At 46.6% G+C, this 20,319-nt stretch overlaps 1 protein-coding gene across 4 annotated transcripts in view; it reads left to right on the top strand.

The window, feature by feature from the left end:
- The window catches only part of LOC131192034 (zinc finger and SCAN domain-containing protein 12-like), a 34,470-nt gene extending 16,604 nt beyond the window's left edge, over positions 1-17,866 (top strand). For 2 of the 4 annotated variants that reach the window (XM_058170805.1, XM_058170803.1), the window contains exons 2-6: positions 3,986-4,796; positions 6,089-6,173; positions 9,269-9,351; positions 11,181-11,307; positions 15,558-17,206. In XM_058170805.1, the coding sequence (XP_058026788.1) occupies positions 4,005-4,796; positions 6,089-6,173; positions 9,269-9,351; positions 11,181-11,307; positions 15,558-16,522 (2,052 nt within the window). In that variant the 5' untranslated portion in view covers positions 3,986-4,004 and the 3' untranslated portion in view covers positions 16,523-17,206. Of the gene's footprint in view, positions 1-1,396; positions 1,453-3,985; positions 4,797-6,088; positions 6,174-9,268; positions 9,352-11,180; positions 11,308-15,557 lie in introns of those variants that run through there. The other 2 variants (XM_058170804.1, XM_058170806.1) reach the window with 2 other exon arrangements.
- The last annotated feature ends 2,453 nt before the right edge of the window (positions 17,867-20,319 follow it).

Raw genomic sequence — 20,319 nt, 5'->3', positions numbered from 1 at the left:
CATTTTAAGACTCGTGGACTTCAACTCCCAGAATTCCTCTGGGAAAGCTTGCTGAGGAATTCTGAGCAAAGTTGGCTGAGGAATTCTGGGAGTTGAAGTCCACGAGTCTTAAAGTGGCCAAGGTTTATTTATTTTATTTTTATTTATTTTATTTTGTCACAACAATATATGTAGGTATCATACAAAAAGATTATATAGTAAATAAACACATATATGGGTAAATATAAGGAGGTATAAGCATATATATAGGAAGAAGAAAAGAAAAACAATAGGACAGGGACAGTAGGCAAGTTTGTGCGCTTATGCACGCCCCTTATGGTCCTCTTAGGAATGGGGTGAGGTCAATAGTAGAAAGTTTTTGGATAAAACTTTTAGGATTATGGGAAGAGACCACAGAGTCAGGTAAAGTAATCCAAGCACTGATGATTCTGTTACAGAAGTCATATTTTCTGCAATCTAGATTAAAGCGGTTGACATTAAGTTTAAATCTATTAGTTGCTCTAGTATTATTGCAATTAAAGCTGAAGTAGTCTTTAACAGGAAGGACATTACAATAGATGATTCTGTGAGTTAAGCTTAGGTCTTGTTGAAGGCGACGGAGTTCCAAGTTTTCTAAGCCTAGGATTTCAAGTCTGGTGGGATAGGGTATTTTATTGTTTTCAGAGGAATGGAGAACTCTTGTAAAATATTTCTGGACACGTTCAATTGTATTGATGTCAGAGATGTGGTGAGGGTTCCAAACAGGCGAGCTGTATTCTAGAATTGGTCTAGCAAATGTTTTATATGCTCTGGTTAGTAGTGTGGTGTTTTTGGAAAAGAAGCTACGCAAAATTAGGTTTACAACTCTTAGAGCTTTTTTTGCTATGTAGTTGCAGTGGGCTTTGGCACTTAGATCATTTGACATGAAAACTCCAAGGTCTTTGAAGGGATTGGGGGTCGTCTGTAAGGTAATGTCCATCTAGTATGTATTTAGTTTTTGGTTTTTTTTTTCCTATATGTAAGACTGAGCATTTGCTGGTTGAAATTTGGAGCTGCCAATTTTTAGACCAAGCCGATAGATGGATAGGTTGGAGAGCCCTGGACTAAAAGACCTCTAAAGCAGGGGTCTCCAACCGTGGCCATTTTAAGCCTGGAGGACTTCAACTCCCAGAATCCCCCAGCCAGCAAAGCTGGCTGGGGAATTCTGGGAGTTGAAGTCCTCCAGGCTTAAAGTGGCCAAGGTTGGAGACCCCTGCTCTAAGGTCCCTTCCAAGTCGATTCTGATTCCGATTCCGGGATCCACCCCGCCTTTTACTCGGCGCCGCGGCGGAGGTGCAATTACAGCGCCGCCCGGGAGGGGGAGAACTTTGAGACCGGCTTCTGTTGCTGCAGTTGCAAAGCAGGAAAGGGATCGCGAGGCGGGGCAGGCGGGGTGGAATCGGTTGGCCGCAGCTCCGCACCTCCCGGGCCCAGGTAAGTGGGGTGGAGTGGAGGATAACCCGGAGCTAACCCCAGGGCTGGGGTGATTGGAGCAAACCGACCTCTGGCTTGCAATCCGGCTCCGGGAAGGCGGTGGCTTGTTTGCAAGACGGTCGCGTTGCATCCTACTGGCCTTCGCCCTGAGTGCTCCTTCCTCCGGCTGCCTGCAGGGCACGGCGTGGCATTGAATTGTATTGCATTGGGTTGCGTTGAAGTGCATTGCATTGCGTACTATTGCACACTGCGTCCAATTTTGATCACCACACTGTAAAAAAGATGTTGAGGCTCTAGCAAGAGTGCAGAGACGAGCAACCAGGATGGTTAGGGGACTGGAGGCTAAAACATACGAAGAACGGTTGCAGGAACTGGGCATGGCTAGTCTAGTGAAGAGAAGGATCAGGAGAGACAGGATAGCAGTTTTCCAGTATTTGAGGGGCTGCCACAGAGAGGAGGGGGGGGTGTCAAGCTATTTTCCAAAGCACCCGAAGGCCGGACAAGGAATAACGGATGGAAGGAGAATTTCAATCTGGAAATAAGGAGAAATTTTCTGACAGGGAGAGCAATCAACCCATGGAACAGCTTTTGCCTTCGGAAGTTGTGGGAGCTTCATCACTGGAGGCTTTCAAGAAGAGATTGATTGATTGATTGATTGATTGATTGATTGATTGATTTTGTCATAACAATATATGTAGGTATCATACAAAAAGATTATATAATATATACACACATATATGGGTAAATATAAGGAGGTATAAGCATATATGTATATAGGAAGAAGAAAAGAAAAACAATAGGACAGGAACGGTAGGCACGTTTTGTGCGCTTATGCACGCCCCTTATGGTCCCCTTAGGAATGGGGTGAGGTCAATAGTAGACAGTTTTTGGTTGAAGATTTTAGGATTATGGGAAGAGACCACAGAGTCAGGTAAAGTATTCCAAGCACTGATGATTCTGTTGCAGAAGTCCTATTTTCTGCAATCTAGATTAAAGCGGTTGACATTAAGTTTAAATCTATTGGTTGCTCTAGTATTATTGCAATTGAAGCTGAAGTAGTCTTTAACAGGAAGGACATTACAATAGATGATTCTGTGAGTTAAACTTAGGTCTTGTCGTGGGTGACGGAGTTTCAAGTTTTCTAAGCCTAGGATTTCAAGTCTGGTGGACTGCCATCTGTCAGAAATGGTGTAGGGCCTCCTGCTTGGGCGTGGGGTGGGTGGGGTTGGACTTGATGACCTACAAGGTCCCTATCAACTCTGTTAATCTGTATCTGCATTGAATTGCATGGCATGGAGTGCTTGCATTGCATTGTGTTGCTTACTTCGCTCACACTTCCAGCCTGCGGGGCAGGCTGGATTCTTGGTATGCTGGGGAGGCTTACTGGAGGCCGAGGAGGAAGGAAATCACAGTGAGCCACCCCATTGTTAATACCCGCTTTACACCAGACAATGATCAAGCAGAAAATAATACCGTAATCAAGGAATTACGGAGCAAAAAACCCACCAAAACTAACAGGGCAAGTTACTGCATTTAAACAGGGAGCAAACCCTACCTTCCAGTGCTGGGTTTCCATTTTTTTTACTACCGGTTCTGTGGATGTGGCTTGGTGGGTGTGGCAGGGGAAGGATACTGTAAAATCTCCATTCCCTCCCCACTCCAGGGGAAGGATACTGCAAAATCCCCATTTCCTCCCGATCTGCTGGGACTCAAGAGGCAGAGAATAGTTGAGGGCAGGGCCAGTCAGAGGTGGTATTTACCGGTTCTCCGAACTCAAAATTTCCACTACTGGTTCTCCAGAACCGGTCAGAACCTGTTGAAACCCACCTTTGCTACCCTCCTACACACTGATGATGTTACATAGTTGGGTGATGAAACGTCAACTAAGCTCAGAGAGCACCAAGGACTCCATACTTGTTAGATTAGAAAGAGCATCTTTATTAAAGTCACTGAGCAAAAGAACATTTCTTGGATGACAAGATACTTCTTTAAAAAGAACCCGAAAAACATAATGGGTGTCTGTAGTACCCAAATGGTACCCATACCATTTGGGATGTCCAGGATACCTCAAGTACCCTTGACATCCCAAATGGTATCCAATCACAAGAGGAGGCTTAAATGAACAGCACAGTGGAAAGTTCACGAATATCCCAGCTCAATCGGATATTCTCTTCCATTGTTATCAGTGGTGGGTTTCACTTACCTTTGCTGCTGGTTCACTTGTGCGTGTGAAACCTCTCCGCATGTACAGAGCATGTTTGATGACATCCGGGTGGGTGGGTGGAGCCTCCTGCCACCGCTACCACCGGTTCACCCGAACTGGTGCGAACTGGTAGCAACCCACCGCTGATTGTTATCCAATGATCTTGTAATTAAGGATTGAATCTCTGGGTGGGAATAACTTTTTTTTAAAGACTCTACCCATTTTATTCAGAGAAAAGGTTGAGAATGGATCTTAGATTATCTAAGATTATTTTAGATTACCTAACCGCGGTCTTTTTCCCAACTCTCTGCAATCTCTTAAATGTTGCAGTGCTTTCAACTCAACTGAAATGGATCCCATCCTGGAAACTGTCTCTATAGAGCGTCGGAGCAAAGAATCTGGAGAAACGGCGATGAAGGAGCAATCTTTTGCAGGAGCAGAAACGGAAGAAGGAGCCGAAGGAGCAGGAAAGCCAATCAGTCTGGTTCAGCCTCTACACATGACGGAGATACCAGCATGTGGAACGTCACAAAAAATCAAAGTGGAGCCTTTGGCGGGGACGGAAGACCACTGGGAAGCCCAGTGGCAGGAGTTCCTGAGGACGCTCCATCCAGGAAGAGGTGGAAACCCCCTGACGATGTCAGAGGCTTCCCCCTGGGAAGACCCCAAGGCCTTCCTGGCCTCCTTCGAACAGGTGGCTACAGCCTGCCGGTGGCCCAGAGGAGAATGGACGGCCCGTCTCCGGCCAGCTCTGAGCAGAGGAGTGGAAGAAGCCTGCCGGACCCTGGAAGACCGAGACCAAGAGGATTATGGGAAAGTCAAGGCCGCCATCTTGCGAACGGAAGCCCTGAGGACGGAGAAGCAGCGACAGCATTTTCGGCAGTTCTGCTGCCAGGAGGTGGGAGACCCCCGGAGGATCCACAACCAACTCCAGGAGCTTTCTTGCCAATGGTTGAGGCCGGAGAGACGCACCAAGGAGCAGATCCTGGAGCTGCTGATCTTGGAGCAGTTCCTGGCCAGCCTCCCATCAGAACTCCAGAGCTGGATCCGGGCAGGAGGACCAGACACGTGTTCCCAGGCGGTGGCTCTGGTGGAGGACTTCCTGGTGGGCCAGCAAGACCCCAAGCCAGGCAGGTGGCAGGTGATGTTATTAATTTATATGAATAATTGTTCCTACTACCTCACATTAAGGTCGCCCTTACCGTTTTTTTCCCCCATTCAGTCTTTTCGAATTATCAGGATAAGTCCCTGCAGTTGACTTGGGAAGGTGTTTCAGAAGTGATTTGCCTTTCTAGGGAGAGAAAGTGACTGGCCCAAGGTCAGCCAGCTGACTTTGTGCCTCAGGCCGCCCAGAGTCATCTTGTAGGGGAGGGGAGTCCCATGAAAATTCAATAAATAAAAGGGAGGAAGGAAAAGAAAGAAAGAGAAAAAAGAAAGAAAGGAAGGAAAAGGAAGGGAGGGAAAGAAAGGAAGGAAGGAAGTGAAGGGAGGGAGGAAAAGAAAGAAAGAAAAAGAAAGAAAGAAAAAGAAAGAAAGGAAAGAAAAAGGAAGGAAAAGGAAGGAAGAGAGGGAAAGAAAGGAAGGAAGAAAAGGAAGAAAGAGAAGGGAATAGAGGGAGGAAAAGAAAGAGAAAAAGAAAGCAAAGAAAAGAAAAAGAAAGAAAAATAAAGGAAAAGGAAGGAAGAGAGGGAAAGAAAGGAAGGAAGAAAAGGAAGAAAGAGAAGGGAATAGAGGGAGGAAAAGAAAGAGAAAAAGAAAGCAAAGAAAAGAAAAGAAAAATAAAAAGGAAAAGGAAGGAAGAAAGGGAAAGAAAGGAAGGAAGGAAGGGGAGGGAGGGAGGGAGGGAAAAAAAGAAAAAGAAAAAAGAAAAGAAAAAAAGAAAGGAAAGGAAAAGGAAGGAAGAGAGGGAAAGAAAGGAAGGAAGAAAAGGAGGGAAGGGAAGGGAATGAAGGGAGAACAAGAAAGAAAGAAAAAGAAAGGAAAGAAAAAGAAAAGAAAGGAAAAGGAAGCAAGAAAGGGGAAGAAAGGAAGGAAGAAAGGGAAGGGAGGGAGGGAAAGAAAGAAAGAAAAAGAAAAAGGAAGGAAGGAAGGGAAGGCGGAAAAGAGGAAGGAAAGGAAGAAAGATGGGACTAGAACTCACAGTCTCCTGGTTTCTAACTTGACATCTTAAGATCGGATCCGTCACGTGATGATCCACTTTACAACCATAACAGTGCATCACCATTATGGGCAAGTTCCGTTTCAGTCGTAAGCCAAGGACTACCTGTATTAGAACAGGCTATCGTGTGGCTACTACGATCTTTCATTTCCTGGCGAAATTACTTCGTTGAAGAGAACAGGTTGCAGAGATCCATAAATGTCTCTTCCCCACAGGAATCACTTTCCCTGCCATGTCCTTTGGGGTTCTGAACTGGATCATTCTCACTCTTTCAGAGGCCATTAAAGGAGAATCGCAGGGATTTCGTGGAGCTACCTGAAGAGGCTGAGAGCAGAAGCTTTAAAGGTGGCCATCAAAGAGGTGATGTGAAGTGCAAAATGGCTGCCTCAGACGTCACTGGGGATTGGATGAATTTATCGTTTCTTATTGACCTCTTGAAAAGCAATCTGACTTCTTAAACCTGCATCTGTTCTTTGCAGATGTGGAAATTTTGATGGTTTTTTTTGCAAGGTCTCACATTCTGCATCGCACTCAGATCAGAATCCGGTCAGGTGTTCTGTTTTTATTTTCCACTGACCTATTTCTCCTTGGACGAAGCTTGTGAGATGTGAGCTGATAGACAAAATGTCATCAAAACAATCCTTCTAATTATAGTGGTGGCGCAGTGGCTAGAATGCAGGATTGCAGGCTGACTCTGCCCACAGTCTGGAGTTCAATTCTGACTAGCTTAAGGTGGACTCAGCCTTCCATCCTTCCGAGGTTGGTAAAATGACGACCCAGATTGTTGGGCCCAATAAGCATTACATTGTAAACTGCCCAGAGACTGCTGTAAAGCACTATTGCTATTCATTCATTCATACATACATACATACATACATACATACGTACATACATACCAGTGGTGAGATTCAGCCGGTTCTGTCCGGATCGCGCGAACCGGTAGCGGCAACTGCGGGAGGCTCTGCCCACCCGTGACTACTGCACATGCATGCACGCTCACATTTGCAAACCGGTAGGCAAGGTAAGTGAATCCCACCTCTGATACATACTGTCGTGTCCCACTCCTCCGCTGACGGCCGGGTCAGGGAAATCCGAATCAGGCGTGCCTCTGCAGCTCTGCCAAAGTCCTAGCAAAGTTCTCAAGGCAGGCAGGAGACCAGAAAGTGACTTCAGCAAGATATGTTAGACTTTGCCTGACTCAGAGAATGCCAGAAAGCAGATCCTTTATATAGGCCATGGGGTGTGGCTCCATGACTCAGCACTTATCCAGGCCTGCCCCTCCCTTCCTTCTGTTGCCGCCGCCTATCAATTCTCCTGAAGCGAGGGTCACTCCAGTCTGCAGCTGTTGGTAATTGACCTTCCTCAGGCTCACATGCTTTGGGGGAGGGGGAGGGGTCTAGTTGCTCCGTTTGCCTGGGCATGGAGCCAGAGCTGGGGGCTGGTGGTATTTCCTCCTCTTCAGCCTGTCTGGGCATGGAGCCAGGGCTGGGGCCGGGAGGCATGCTAGGACATTCCTCAGCGTTCGGAAGCAGATAAGATGGGCCCGGCTGCGGGGAAAGCGGACGAGGCACAACACATACATACATACATACATACATACAGGTAGTCTTCAACTTACAACCACAGTTGAGCCCAAATTTTCGGTTGCTAAGGTAGAAATTCATTAAGTGAGTTTTGCCCCGTTTTACAGCTTTTCTTGCCACGTTTGTGAAGTGAATCATTGCAGTTGTGAAATTAGTAACACGGTTGTTAAGTGAATCTGGTTTCCCCGTTGACTTTGCTTGTCAGAAGGTCGCAAAAGGTGATCACACGACCCTGGGACTCTGCAACTGTTATAAATGTGAGTCAGTTGTCGAGCATCCAAATGTAAATCACGTGACCATGGAAGGGTGCTTTTTTTTAAATTATTATTATTTATTAAATTTTTATACCGCCCTTCTCCCGAAGGACTCAGGGCGGTTTACAGCCATAATAAAAAAAAACAGCAATATACACATAAAACCATAATTTAAAAAACTTATTATACAAATGGCCGAATTAAAACATTTAGAATAAAACCCCAAATTTTAAAATGTTAAAACATTAAAACTAATTAAAATCCTATTAGAATAGAATAGAATAGAATAGAATAGAATAGAATAGAATAGAATAGAATAGAATAGAATAGAATAGAATTTTTTATTGGCCAAGTGTGATTGGACACACAAGGAATTTGTCTTGGTGCATATGCTCTCAATGTACATAAAAGAAAAGATACCTTCATCAAGGTACAACATTTACAACACAATTGATGGTCAATATATCAATATAAATCCTATGCCAGTCCTGCGCGAACAAACAAATAGGTCTTCAGCTCTCGGCGGAAAGTCCGAAGGTCCGGCAGTTGCCGAAGTCCAGGGGGGAAGTTCGTTCCAAAGGGTGGGTGCTGCAATAGTCGTAACTGTGAAAAATGATCGTCACTTTTTTCAGTAACGTTGTAACTTCAAATGGTCACTAAGAGAACTTTTGTAAATTGAAGACTAGCTATACGTACATACCTAGACACACACACTCAGAAAGAAAGAAAGAGAGAGAGAGGAGGGGGGGCCTCCTATCTATCGCAAGAAAGGATCAAATTAAATATTGAGAAAATTATTAGATAGGTTCCCTTACGGTAGTGTTGTGTCCGCCAGCAGCTTGCGGACTTGGCAGCGGAGTCGGACAGTGAGGAGGCTGTGGTGGGGACAATGGGCCAGTCCTGGAGTCAGGGGAAGGTCTGGATGAAGGCTCTGGGTCAGAGGCAGAGATGGGGCCAGGGCCATCTGAGGGCGATGCGTAGATTCCGGAGCCTCCAGAGGGCGGACAGCAGAGAGGCAGAGGAACAGGAAGAGCCTCTTCCTAGTGCACGCATGTGAAGAGCTGCCAGAAGGCAAGAGCAGCTGAAGCAAAAAGGACGACTCGGGAGTAAGGCCAGAAGATGATTGGCCCCTCCCATAAGGCTTAAAAGAGCAGCAACAAGCCCTTGGGTTCTTTGTAGAAAAGCAACGTTGATTCCATTGCTTCTTGTCAGAGTGTCTTGAACTTTGTGGGGGGTTTGCCAAGAAAAGCCTTTGGCAAGTTGCCAAAGACAACAAAGGTTGGTGATAAGGCCGAAGGACTGTTTATGAAGAGTTTGTTTTGGACTAAGCTGAGAATGAATTAATTCTCAGCTGTTTTAAATTTGTTCAGGACTGAATTGTTTGGTAATCACTATTTGGTCCTCGGTCAAAACAGGTAGGGAGGAAGACAAGATCACAGAGAATTTAAATTTCACAGAAAAGCACCTTTTTTCCCCCATTTAAACTAGCCTTTTGAAAAGAAACCCTTTTTTTCCTAGCTGTATATGAAAGGTCATTGTGGTCTTTTTGTGTCTGTTCATTTGGGGCAAAACGAAAAGGCCATCTCGCCTTCTAAATTCTGTTTTCCATCCCTTGCAGGCCTTGGAATCCAATCTCCAAATGAAGCTAATTCGTCTCTTTCTCCAGAAGAACAAGGCAGGGTCCCAAATGGTGAGAGAAAGGTAATTAGCATGCTAGTGAATCCATTTGTATTATTCCATTTGTGACTATAAGAAATGGCTGTGAACCACAGATGAAATCCTACCAGTTCGGGCGAACCGCTAGGGAATATGGGCATCAGTTCACCGAACTGGTAATAATTACTCCTACTTGGCCCCACCCATGCCCGGCTGGTCGCCGCTCACCTCTTCCAGACGCTTGATATTCCACAGAATTCAAAGTTAAATGCAGGAGAGAGAATGCTAACTTTTCTCCCTCCATTCACAACTGAGCTGCTGCAGCCTGTCCCTTTTAAGGTAGTCCTCAGGAGGGAGGGGGGGGGCGGCAGGGGGAAGAGAGCAGCTGGAATGGAGTTTTTTGCGAAAGGCAGGAAAATGGGGAAGGGGAATTTCCTGCCTGTCATCCATTCCTCAATCTCAGCACAGGCTGAGGGAAGGATGGTAGGCAGGAATGTTCCCCTCCCCATTTTCCTGCCATTCGCGACAAGGAGTGGCTGGGAGGGGAGGGGAGGGGCCGGTGAGGAGCCCCTCGATGTCAGGGATGTCGAGCTGGCAACGCCCACCCAGTCACATGACCTCTCCAACAAGCCATGCCCACAGAACCAGTAGGGGTAATTTTTTAATCGCCACCTATCCACCCTGCCTGGAATGGGCCAAAAATGGGGCGCGTGGAGGCAGAAAGCAGGATGCACGGAGGCTGAAAATGGGTGCGTGGAGGCGATGATAGGTGGCAACGGTGATGGGCGGTGACAGCGGTGATGGGCGGCGGTGATCTCCGCAGCCTGGAACAGCTGATAGGAGGTATTCCGGGAGGCAGATCCAACTGCCAATTAGCTGTTTGTGCTAAATCAGGCTGTGCTGAAGCTGACCACACTGTTTGCTGCAAGGAGGCAAATTGCTGGGAGGCAGAGGCAGAGGCAGATTTTTTCTTCTTGTTTTCCTCCCCAAAAGCTAGGTGCGTCTTATACTTCAGAGCATCTTACAGTCTGAAAAATACAGTATCTACCTGCGGCTCATTAAAGCAGCTGTATCTTTCTCAAAATTAAGAGCATGTCAACGTTTCTGTCTTCTTCTCTGATGAAAAAGGGAAGTGAACCAAGAGAAAATAGTTCCGATAGTTGAAGTCTAGCTTATTGCTGTCCAAAATTCTATACTGGTAGTCCTTATGGTATCACACCACAATTGAGCCCAAAATTGTTGTTGCTAAATGAAACATTTGTTGAGTTTGGCCCTATTTTACGACCTTTCTTGCCACAGTTGTTAAGTGAATCACTGGAGTTAAGTTAGTACAGGTAGTCCTCAACTTACAAGAGTTCGCTTAGTGACTGTTCAAAGTTACAAAGTTCTTTACCAACCACTGGTTTGCTGCAGAAAACGTAAAAATCAGGTCAGTCGCGTGACTGATCTGTTTTATGACTGTTGTGACTTAACAACTCTTACGATCATAACTCAAGGATTACAGATAGTCCTCAATTTACGATCCCTGTTGAGCCCAAAATTTATGTTAAGTGAGAAATTTGTTAAATGAGTTTTGCCCTGTTTTTCCTTGCCACATTTGTTAAGTGAATCACTGAAGTTATTAAATTAGTAACACGGTTTGTTAAGTGAATCCGGCTTTCCCATTGACTTTGCTTGTCAGAAAGTTGCAAAAGGAGATCACGTGACCCCGGGACACTATGACCGTCATAAATATGAGTCGGTTGTCAAGCATCCAAATGTAAATCACGTGACCGTGGGAAGTGTGAAAAATGGTCATAAGTCTCAGTGATGTTGTAACTTTGAACGGTCACTAAACAAGTCTACCTGTACCTGTGTCTCTTTTTCTGTTGCAGAGCTGTACAGAACCACCCCAGATGGTTGCGCCTTTGCAAATTGTCAAGAGACACCTCACCCAGCCGAGCCAAGAGACCTTCGCTTGGAAAGTCCTCCAAGGGGATCATGGGAACGCTGGCGGTTTGGGTAAGAATTTTCTTCTCAGTGCCAGAAAATCGGATCAGCTTCAGCTGGTCCGATTGGCTGAACATTGGTGGGCGGTTCATCCCTGGAGGTTTTTAAGAAGAAATTGGACAGTTGCTTGTCTGAAATGGTGTAGGGCAGCGATGGCGAACCTTTTCAGCACCGAGTGCCCGAAAACTGGAACACATATGCATGCGCCTGCATTCTGTTTCGGGGCTGGGTTTTTGGGCTGTTTTGGCCATTTTTTGAGCCATTTTCAGGCCTTTTTTGGGCCGTTTGTGGCCCAAAAATCAGCCCCAAAACAATCTGAAAATGGTCCAAAAAACTGCCGGAAAATGGCCTGAAAAACAGCTTTTTGGGGCTGTTTTTCAGCCCATTTTCCGGCGCTGCGGTGCCCTCAAAGACCAGCTGTCCGGCACACATGTGGCTGGCGATGGCATGCGTGCCCACAGAGAGGGCTGTGTGTGCCACCTCTGGCACACGTGTCAGGTTCGCCATCACTGGACTAGAAGCCCCCTCAAATGAGGGGGCTTCTAGTCCAGCCCCCTCTTGCTTGAGCAGGGGCTGGACTAGAAGACCTCCAAGGTCCCTTCCAGCTCTGTTCTGACTTTCAGATAGGCCTGTTTCCCAAGCGTGGAAGTCAGGAGGTTAGTCAACCTTATGAGCTGTTATGTGGATGGTTCGGAGAAGCGGTAGCAAAAATCCCTGCCCCCCCCCTCCCGCCCATGCGCTGCTGAGCCACGCGATCGTCAGAGCCTTTTACTTTTAAAAGCATTTATTTTACAAACTCTTCGGCTAAATAGGTTTGTAAAAAAATGCTTTTAAATGGTTAAAAAAAGGCTCTGAGGATCCCAGCTGAGGTGCCTCATCATCAGAGCCTTTTTTAAACTTTTTAAAAGCATTTTTTAAAAGGTAAAAAAGCTGAAGCCTGCTAGGCAAAAAATGCGGCAGGGGAGTTCGTTTTTGAGAGAGAGAGAGAGAGAGAGAGAGAGAGAGAGAAAAAGAAAGAAAGAAAGAAAGAAAGAAAGAAAGAAAGAAAGAAAGATGGATGGATTAGCACTGACTAACTCCAAGGTAACTTCAGACCACCAATCAAGTAAGCAATACCCCAATCAAGAAACTACCAAAGAGCCATCAGGAAACAGCCCAACTAAAGAATCCCTAAGACCGGGGTGGGCTCCTGGGAGTTCGGCAGGGTTTGGGCAATCCTCTAGCCAAGGATCGGCAGGGTTCGGCGAACCCCCAAATGCCACCCTGGCTGGCCATGCCTGCCCCTCCCAGGAGGCTCCATGCGGCCCCTGGAGGGCCAGGGATAGAGGTTATTCCTCTGCCCTGGTCCTATTAGATCTCTCAGCGGCTTTCGATACCATCGACCATGGTATCTTGCTGCACCGGTTGGAGAGTTTGGGAGTGGGAGGCACCGTTTATCGGTGGTTCTCCTCCTATCTCTCCGACCGGTCGCAGACGGTGTTGACAGGGGGGCAGAGGTCGACCGCGAGGCGCCTTACTTGTGGGGTGCCTCAGGGGTCGATTCTCTCGCCCCTCCTGTTCAACATCTACAAGAAGCCGCTGGGTGAGGTCATCAGTGGTTTCGGGGTGAGTTACCATCTGTACGCTGATGATACGCAGCTGTACTTCTCCACCCCAGACCACCCCAACGAAGCTGTCGAAGTGCTATCCCGGTGTCTGGAAGCCGTACGGGTCTGGATGGGGAGAAACAGACTCAAGCTCAATCCCTCCAAGACGGAGTGGCTGTGGATGCCGGCACCCCGGTACAGTCAGCTGCAGCGGCGGCTGATTGTAGGGGGCAAGTTATTGGCCCCAACGGAAAGGGTGCGCAACTTGGGTGTCCTCTTGGATGGGCGGCTGTCGTTTGATGATCATTTGGCGGCCGTCTCCAGGAGGTCCTTTCACCAAGTACGCTTGGTTCGCCAGTTGCGCCCCTTCCTTGACCGGGATGCCTTATGCACGGTCACTCATGCTCTTGTCACTTTCCGTTTGGATTATTGCAATGCTCTCTACATGGGGCTGCCCTTGAAGTGCACCCGGAGGCTGCAGCTAGTCCAGAATGCAGCTGCGCGGGTAATAGTGGGAGCAACTCGTTGCTCCCATGTAACACCACTCCTGCGCAGTTTGCACTGGCTCCCTGTGGTCTTTCGGGTGCGCTTTAAGATTTTGGTTACAACCTTTAAAGCGCTCCATGGCTTAGGGCCCGGGTACTTACGGGACCGCCTGCTGTTACCTTATGCCTCCCACCGACCCGTACGCTCACACAGAGAGGGCCTTCTCAGGGTGCCGTCCGCCAAACAATGTCGGCTGGCAGCCCCCAGGGGTAGGGCCTTCTCTGTTGGAGCTCCTACGCTTTGGAACGAACTTCCCCCTGGTTTACGTCAAGTGCCTGATCTTCGGACTTTTCGCCGTGAGCTGAAAACGCACCTATTTATTTAAGCGGGACTGGCCTAGAAGTTTTACTAAATTTTAATTGGAGCTATTTATATTTTAGGGTTTAAATTGTTTTAAATTTGGCCATCTTGTAATATGTTCTGTTTTAGTCCTGTTTTAATGTGTATATAGTGGATTTTTATTTGGCTGTACACCGCCCTGAGTCCTTCGGGAGAAGGGCGGAATAAAAATAGAATAAAATAAATAAAATAAATAAATAAATTCATCATTCCTGGTAAGTGCAGGGGCCTTATGGAGGGGCTGGGAGGGCAAAAAACGGACCTTCTGAAAGTCTGGAAACGGGCCTGTCTACAGTGGGCCTCTGGACCCCAGGGGAAGCTGTTTTCGCTTTCCCAGAGGCTTGAGGAAAGCCTCCAGAGCCTGGGGAGGGCGAAAAACACCCTCCTCACCCATAGTGCAGGCTTCTGACTAGTCCACACCCATCATTTTTATTTATTTATTAATCGTATTTCTATACCGCCCTTCTCCCGAAGGACTCAGGGCGGTTTACAGCCATATTAAAACCATTTCTACAAACATTAAAATAAGATAAAATAAAATATTTAAATTTGGCTGACACTACAACAAAAAATAAAACCCATCTAAAACTCCCAATTAAAACTCCCAATTAAAACTATCAGGCCAGTCCTGCTCGATGAAACAGCCATGTCTTCAGCTTGCGTCGAAAAATCCGGAGATCAGGGAGTTGGCTCATGGTAGTTCGTTCCAGAGGGTTGGAGCCCCCACAGAGAAGGCCCTCCCCCTGGGGGTTGCCAGCCGGCATTGTCTAGCCGACGGCACCCGGAGGAGGCCCACCCTATGGGAGCGCACTGGTCGCTGGGAGGCCGTTGGTTGCAGTAGGCGGTCCCGTAAGTCACCAGGTCACGTCCATGCCCACCCAGCAACAGGACAGCAAACCCATTGCTAAAGGATCTGAAGCCCACCCCTAACTAAGACCACCCCCACCCACCCAGACAGGCAAGATACCAGAATATAAATTGGCAGCAAACAGCACTCCTTACTAACACTAATGATATTAACCTAGTTAGGGTAATGAAATGTCTACAAGAAAACAAGAAAGCTCAGAGAACACCCCTCATTTCAACTCTGACCTACAAATATTCTCCTTTAGAATGGAATGGAATGGAATGGAATGGAATAGAATAGAATTTTTTATTGGCCAAGTGTGATTGGACACACAAGGAATTTGTCTTTGGTGCATACGCTCTCAGTGTACATAAAAGAAAAGATACGTTCATCAAGAATCATAAGGTACAACACTTAATGATAGTCATAGGGAACAAATAAGCAATCAGGAAACAATATCAATATAAATCGTAAGGATACAAGCAACAAAGTTACACTCATAAGTGGAAAGAGACGGGTGATGGGAACGATGAGAAGATTAATAGTAGTGCAGATTTAGTAAATAGTTTGACAGTTTTGAGGGAATTATTTGTTTAGCAGAGTGATGGCGTTCAGGAAAAAATGTTCTTGTGTCTAGTTTTTCTGGTGTGCAGTGCTTCATAGCGTCGTTTGAGGGTAGGAGTTTATTGGTACACATATACCGTGTTTCCCCAAAAATACGACCTACCCTGAAAATAAACCTGACTGCTTCTTTTCAAGCTTATTTTCAGGGAAACACAGGTAGTTGTCTGGAAGTTTGATGAGGAGAGGGGCTGGTCCAGCTATCCAAAGATAGGCTGAATTTAACGAACGAATTTACGAGAAAAAGTCTGTGACTTGGCGAAATAGGAATCTTGAAAAGAGTCAGCAGATCAAGAGGAAACTGATTTTCTTTCTCGCTGTAGGTGATGGAACGAGAAGTTTGGTGAAAGTGGAGAATATTCAGGATGGAGAAAAGAAACCGGGAGAGGCACACGAGAGCCTTCCGCTGTTGAATTTGGGGAACGTAGCACCAGCTGTGGAAACACTGGAGGGAAACAGTGAATCCCAAACCCAGATCGAACGTGCTCGGCGTGTTGGGAGTTGTACGGCTGCCATTCTCGAAAGTACTACAAAACCCCCTTGGGATAAAATGCCATCGTTCTCCTGTTACGGCAGAAAATACCGCTACAGATTTGAACTTGGGATGCAATATTCCGGGGAGGAATGCAAAATGCGCCCTTTGTCGGAGGAAAACCTGCCACATAATTCATATTTTAATAAACCGGAAAAAATCCTAACGGCGAATCGAAGCCACGAAGTCTCCGAACGCGGGAAAGGGAGCAGTCTGAAGATCTTTCCGACCCTCCGTGCAGATTGGAAGCCGAAGAGCGGCGCCGAAAGCGGGAAGAATTTTTGTTACATGCAGCCGCTGAAAAGAACTCAAGACCCCGGGACTGAAGCGAGAATCAATAAATGCTCCCAGTGTGGGAAATGCTTCACCCAGAAGGGGGATCTGAAGAATCACCAGCGCATTCACACCGGCGAGCAACCGTACGAATGCTCTTACTGCGGAAAATGCTTCAACCAGAAGGGAAATTTAAAGACCCACCAGAGGATTCATACGGGAGAGAAACCTTACAAATGTTTGCAGTGCGGGAAGTGCTTTATCCAGGCGGTCCTTTTGAAGAACCATCAAAGGACTCACACGGGAGAGAGACCCTACAAATGCTCTCAGTGCGGGAAAGGTTTCAACCTGGGAGGAGACTTAAAAAAGCATCAGAGGATACACACGGGCGAGAGGCCGTACAAATGTTCTCTTTGCGGGAAAGACTTCAGCCAGATGGGAAATTTGAAGAAGCACCAGACCATTCACACAGGGGAGAGATGATAAAGATGGTCACGGTGCCTCAAAAGCATGAGCTGGTGTAAAGCGGGGATCGCCAACCGTGGCAGCGTTAAGACTTGTGGACTTCAACTCCCAGAATTCCTCCGCCAGCCCATGCTACGTTGGCAGCTCGAAGATGTGTGGCCTTCAACTTCCAGAATGCTTGCTGGCGGAGGAATTCTGAGAGTTGAAGTCAGGGGTGAAATTCAGCAGGTTCTGACAGGTTCTGGAGAACCGGTAGTGGAAATGTTGAGTAATTTGGAGGACCGGCAAATACTACCTCTGGCTGGCCCCAGAGTGGGGTGGGAATGGAGATTTTGCAATATCCTTCCCCCAGGAGTGGGGAGGGAATGGGGATTTTGCAGTATCCTCCCCCTGCCGCACCCACCAAGCCACACCCACAGAATCAGTAGTAAAAAAAATTGAATTTCACCACTGATTGAAGTCCACAAGTCTTAACGTTGCCAACGTTGGAGAACCCTGGTGTAAGGAATATGAGAATAATTACCAGACAAAAAAATCCTTCCACCCAGAGAATGTTTGAAAATTTATAATAATAATACCAAAAACACTGTAATATTTAAAAAGTATCTTTCTTTAAATAGACTGTCCTCAAAAGTGACCCTAACCCAGTGTTTTTCAACTATGGTGACTTTAAGATCTGTGGACTTCAACTCCCAGAATTCCCCAGCTAGCTGGACTTGCTGAGGAATCCTGGGAGTTGAAGTCCACAGATCTTAAAGTTGCCAAGGTTGAGAAACACTGCCCTAACTCCAGCTTCACTTAAATACTCTTAACCCTAAAGCGGTGTTTGTCAATCTCAATAACTTTTAAGACGAGTCTGAACTTCAATTCCCAGAATTCCCCAGCCAGCAGGCATTCTGGGAGTTGAAGTCCACACATCTTCAAGCTGTCAAAGTTGAGAAAGTTTGGCTAACAATGTAAGTAACTGAGAGCTCTTATCTTTATCTTGGCATATCAAAATAAATTAACTTGTCTCAAAAAAAAACACCTCTCCAGATAATATTGTTTAGTTGTCTGCCTTGATAATAGACTTGGTTCTGAAATGACAATATTACTTGTGTCAGCTTTAATCCCAGGTTTTCTTGTTTTTATGGGGTTTTGTCTCAAGGTGCCTATACACAGGAACCTACTTTATTAACAATACTATTTTAGCAGTAGATAAGGGTCAGCAGAATTCAAGAGAGGTTGGTTTTAGTCTGTTTGTAGCTATGTAGAAATTCTAGACTGATTCTTCTTTTGACTCCACCCTTCATTCTGCCAGTCGTTCTCGTACAGGTAAATACTTTTTATAACCCAGGTTCAATGCATCCACAGAACCCTTTCTATTTTGTTCACCCAAATACAATGTTACTGTTGTGTCTGCGCCCCCTGAGCTGGGCCTCCTGCCAGAAAGTGACTTGGAGCTGGGCCTCCTGCCAGAAAGTGACTTGGAGCGAGGCCTCCTGCCAGAAAGTGACTTGGAAAGTGAGGGGGAAGGGCCGTCAGGACTTACCTTGGGAGCACCGGCTTCCTTGGCTCAGCTCCAGGAGCCAGAGGCAGGCCAGGTGGAAGAGATAACGAGATCTCTGTCCCCTGACTCTTTCCACCCCCCAGGCCACGCCTTCAGACCCAGCTGATGGCAATCAGGCTTGATTGGACCCTAGGTTTCGTAGGCAGGAGAGGCAGGAACAACAGAAGCAGGGGTGGGGCAGGCCTAGGAAGTTCTGAGTCATAGAGCCACACCCCACAGGATACAAAGGCAGCAAGAACTGCTGTGCCTCTTCGTAGCAGGCAAATCAACTGATTAACTTAGAGCTGAAGTTTGTTCCTGGGTGACTCATCGGCGTCGAGGGAGCTAACAGAGACACTTGGCAGACGCTTGCTATTCTGCTGCCAGAGCTGATACTGCCGGCTAATTAAGCCATCATTCAGACGGAGGCGAAGGAGGACAGAACAGTTACTTTGTTAGACAACTGCTTTGAAACTCATCGAATTTGGTACACAACACATTTTGATGCGAAAATTTTTATCCTGGTACTCGTCGTTTTGTTTGGTACTCAACGCATAAGCTACTCCTTATGGGAAAAAAGGTATTCATAGTTTCGAATTCCACCACTCCAAGATACCATTGTAACAACAGGGCTGTTTGTTTCTTTACATTCAGTTCCCTCCCCCCTCCTCCAAAAAAAAGGATTTCCGAAATAATTTGGGAAAAAATATTTCGGAGATGTGGAAGTACAAACAAAAGTCTGCAGCTCTTTAAAGCAGATGCATCTTTTCTCTGCCGCCTGCAGCTGCTGCAAAAGCCTACAAAAAGATACAGCTACTTTAAAGAGTTGCAGTCAGAGGCTGAATTTAAACTGCACTTTTCAAAGCCCATTTTTGAAATTCAAAACAATGACAAACCTCTACTAACTACATGTGTTTAAGAGGATTATGCCATAAAGCATATTAGCAACTGCTGAAGCCGATGGTCTGGTTCATGGGTGTCAAAATCACCGCGTCACGTTGCCATCATGTGACGTTTCACAACATTTTTCCCCTTTGCGGAGCTGGAGTGGGCCTAGCCTTGTGTCGAATCCCACCCCTAAAGCGCCAGTTTGACACACACACACCCAGTCTAGTTTTCACAAAAAAAGCTGATAGCAAATGCTACCTCAGTGAATCCTTTTCCATCTCTCCCTACTGCCACGTTGTTAAATGTAAGTTGAAACAACTTTCTCTGATTCTCTTAATACCCCAAGTGTGTTAAGGTGAGGTCGGTCAGGTAGCGGCTCAAGCCCAGTGAATCTAGATGTTCATACCTGGAGGAGTGTGTATTTTGGGATGTCAGAACTTTTGTGAGTAGGTTTTATTTATTTTTACTGTTCTTATGAATCACCCAGGCTTATAAATACAGGAGATGAGTGACTGAGTGTTCTTTAAATAAATGTTTTTATTTTATGTTCCATTCGCACATATATGCTAGTCGTTCCTGACTCTAGGGAGCGGTGCTCATCTCCGTTTCAAAGCCGAAGAGCCAGCGCTGTCCGAAGACATCTCCGTGGTCATGTGGCATGACTCAACTCCAAAGGCGCATGGAACACTGTTACCTTCCCACCAAAGGTGGTCCCTATTTTCCCACATGCATTTTTTACCTGCTTTCAAACTGCTAGGTTGGCATAAGCTGGGACAAGTAACGAGAACTCACCCCGTTACGCGGCACTAGGGATTCGAACCGCTGAACTGCAAACCTTTCGATCGACAAACTCAGTGTCTTAGCCACTGAGCCACTTTTGGAGGGGGGACATGTGACATTAAAAGGGGGTATTTTGAAAGAGCGAGACAAGGAATTTGTTGCCCTCCGGAGGCTTTGGGTGTCAGTTCTACTCCCACACCACACCCTCACACGCTGTTTGGTGGACAGGAATGAAGGGGCCTAAAAATGTCAGTAAGGCAGCAGATTGCCTAAACTTGTTGAAGCAGAGATGGCGTGTTTTGTCATGTGGTATCTAGCAGGACAACAGGCATATGGGTCTGGATGGGGAGAAACAGGCTCAAGCTCAACCCCTCCAAGACTGAGTGGCTGTGGATGCCGGTACAGTCAGCTGCAACCGCGGCTGACTGTTGGGGGCGAATCATTGGCCCCAATGGAGAGGGTGCGCAAACTGGGGGTTCTCCTGGATGGACGGTTGTCTTTTGAAGATCACTTGGCGACCGTCTCCAGGAGAGCTTTTTACCAGGTTCGCCTGGTCCGCCAGTTGCGCCCCTTTCTAGACCGGGATGCCTTATGCACAGTCACTCACGCCCTCGTCACT

Source organism: Ahaetulla prasina, chromosome 2, assembly GCF_028640845.1.
Source record: "Ahaetulla prasina isolate Xishuangbanna chromosome 2, ASM2864084v1, whole genome shotgun sequence".
NCBI lineage: Eukaryota > Metazoa > Chordata > Lepidosauria > Squamata > Colubridae > Ahaetulla > Ahaetulla prasina.
Note: the sequence above shows the minus strand (reverse complement) of the source record. Positions and strands in the feature narration are given on the sequence as shown.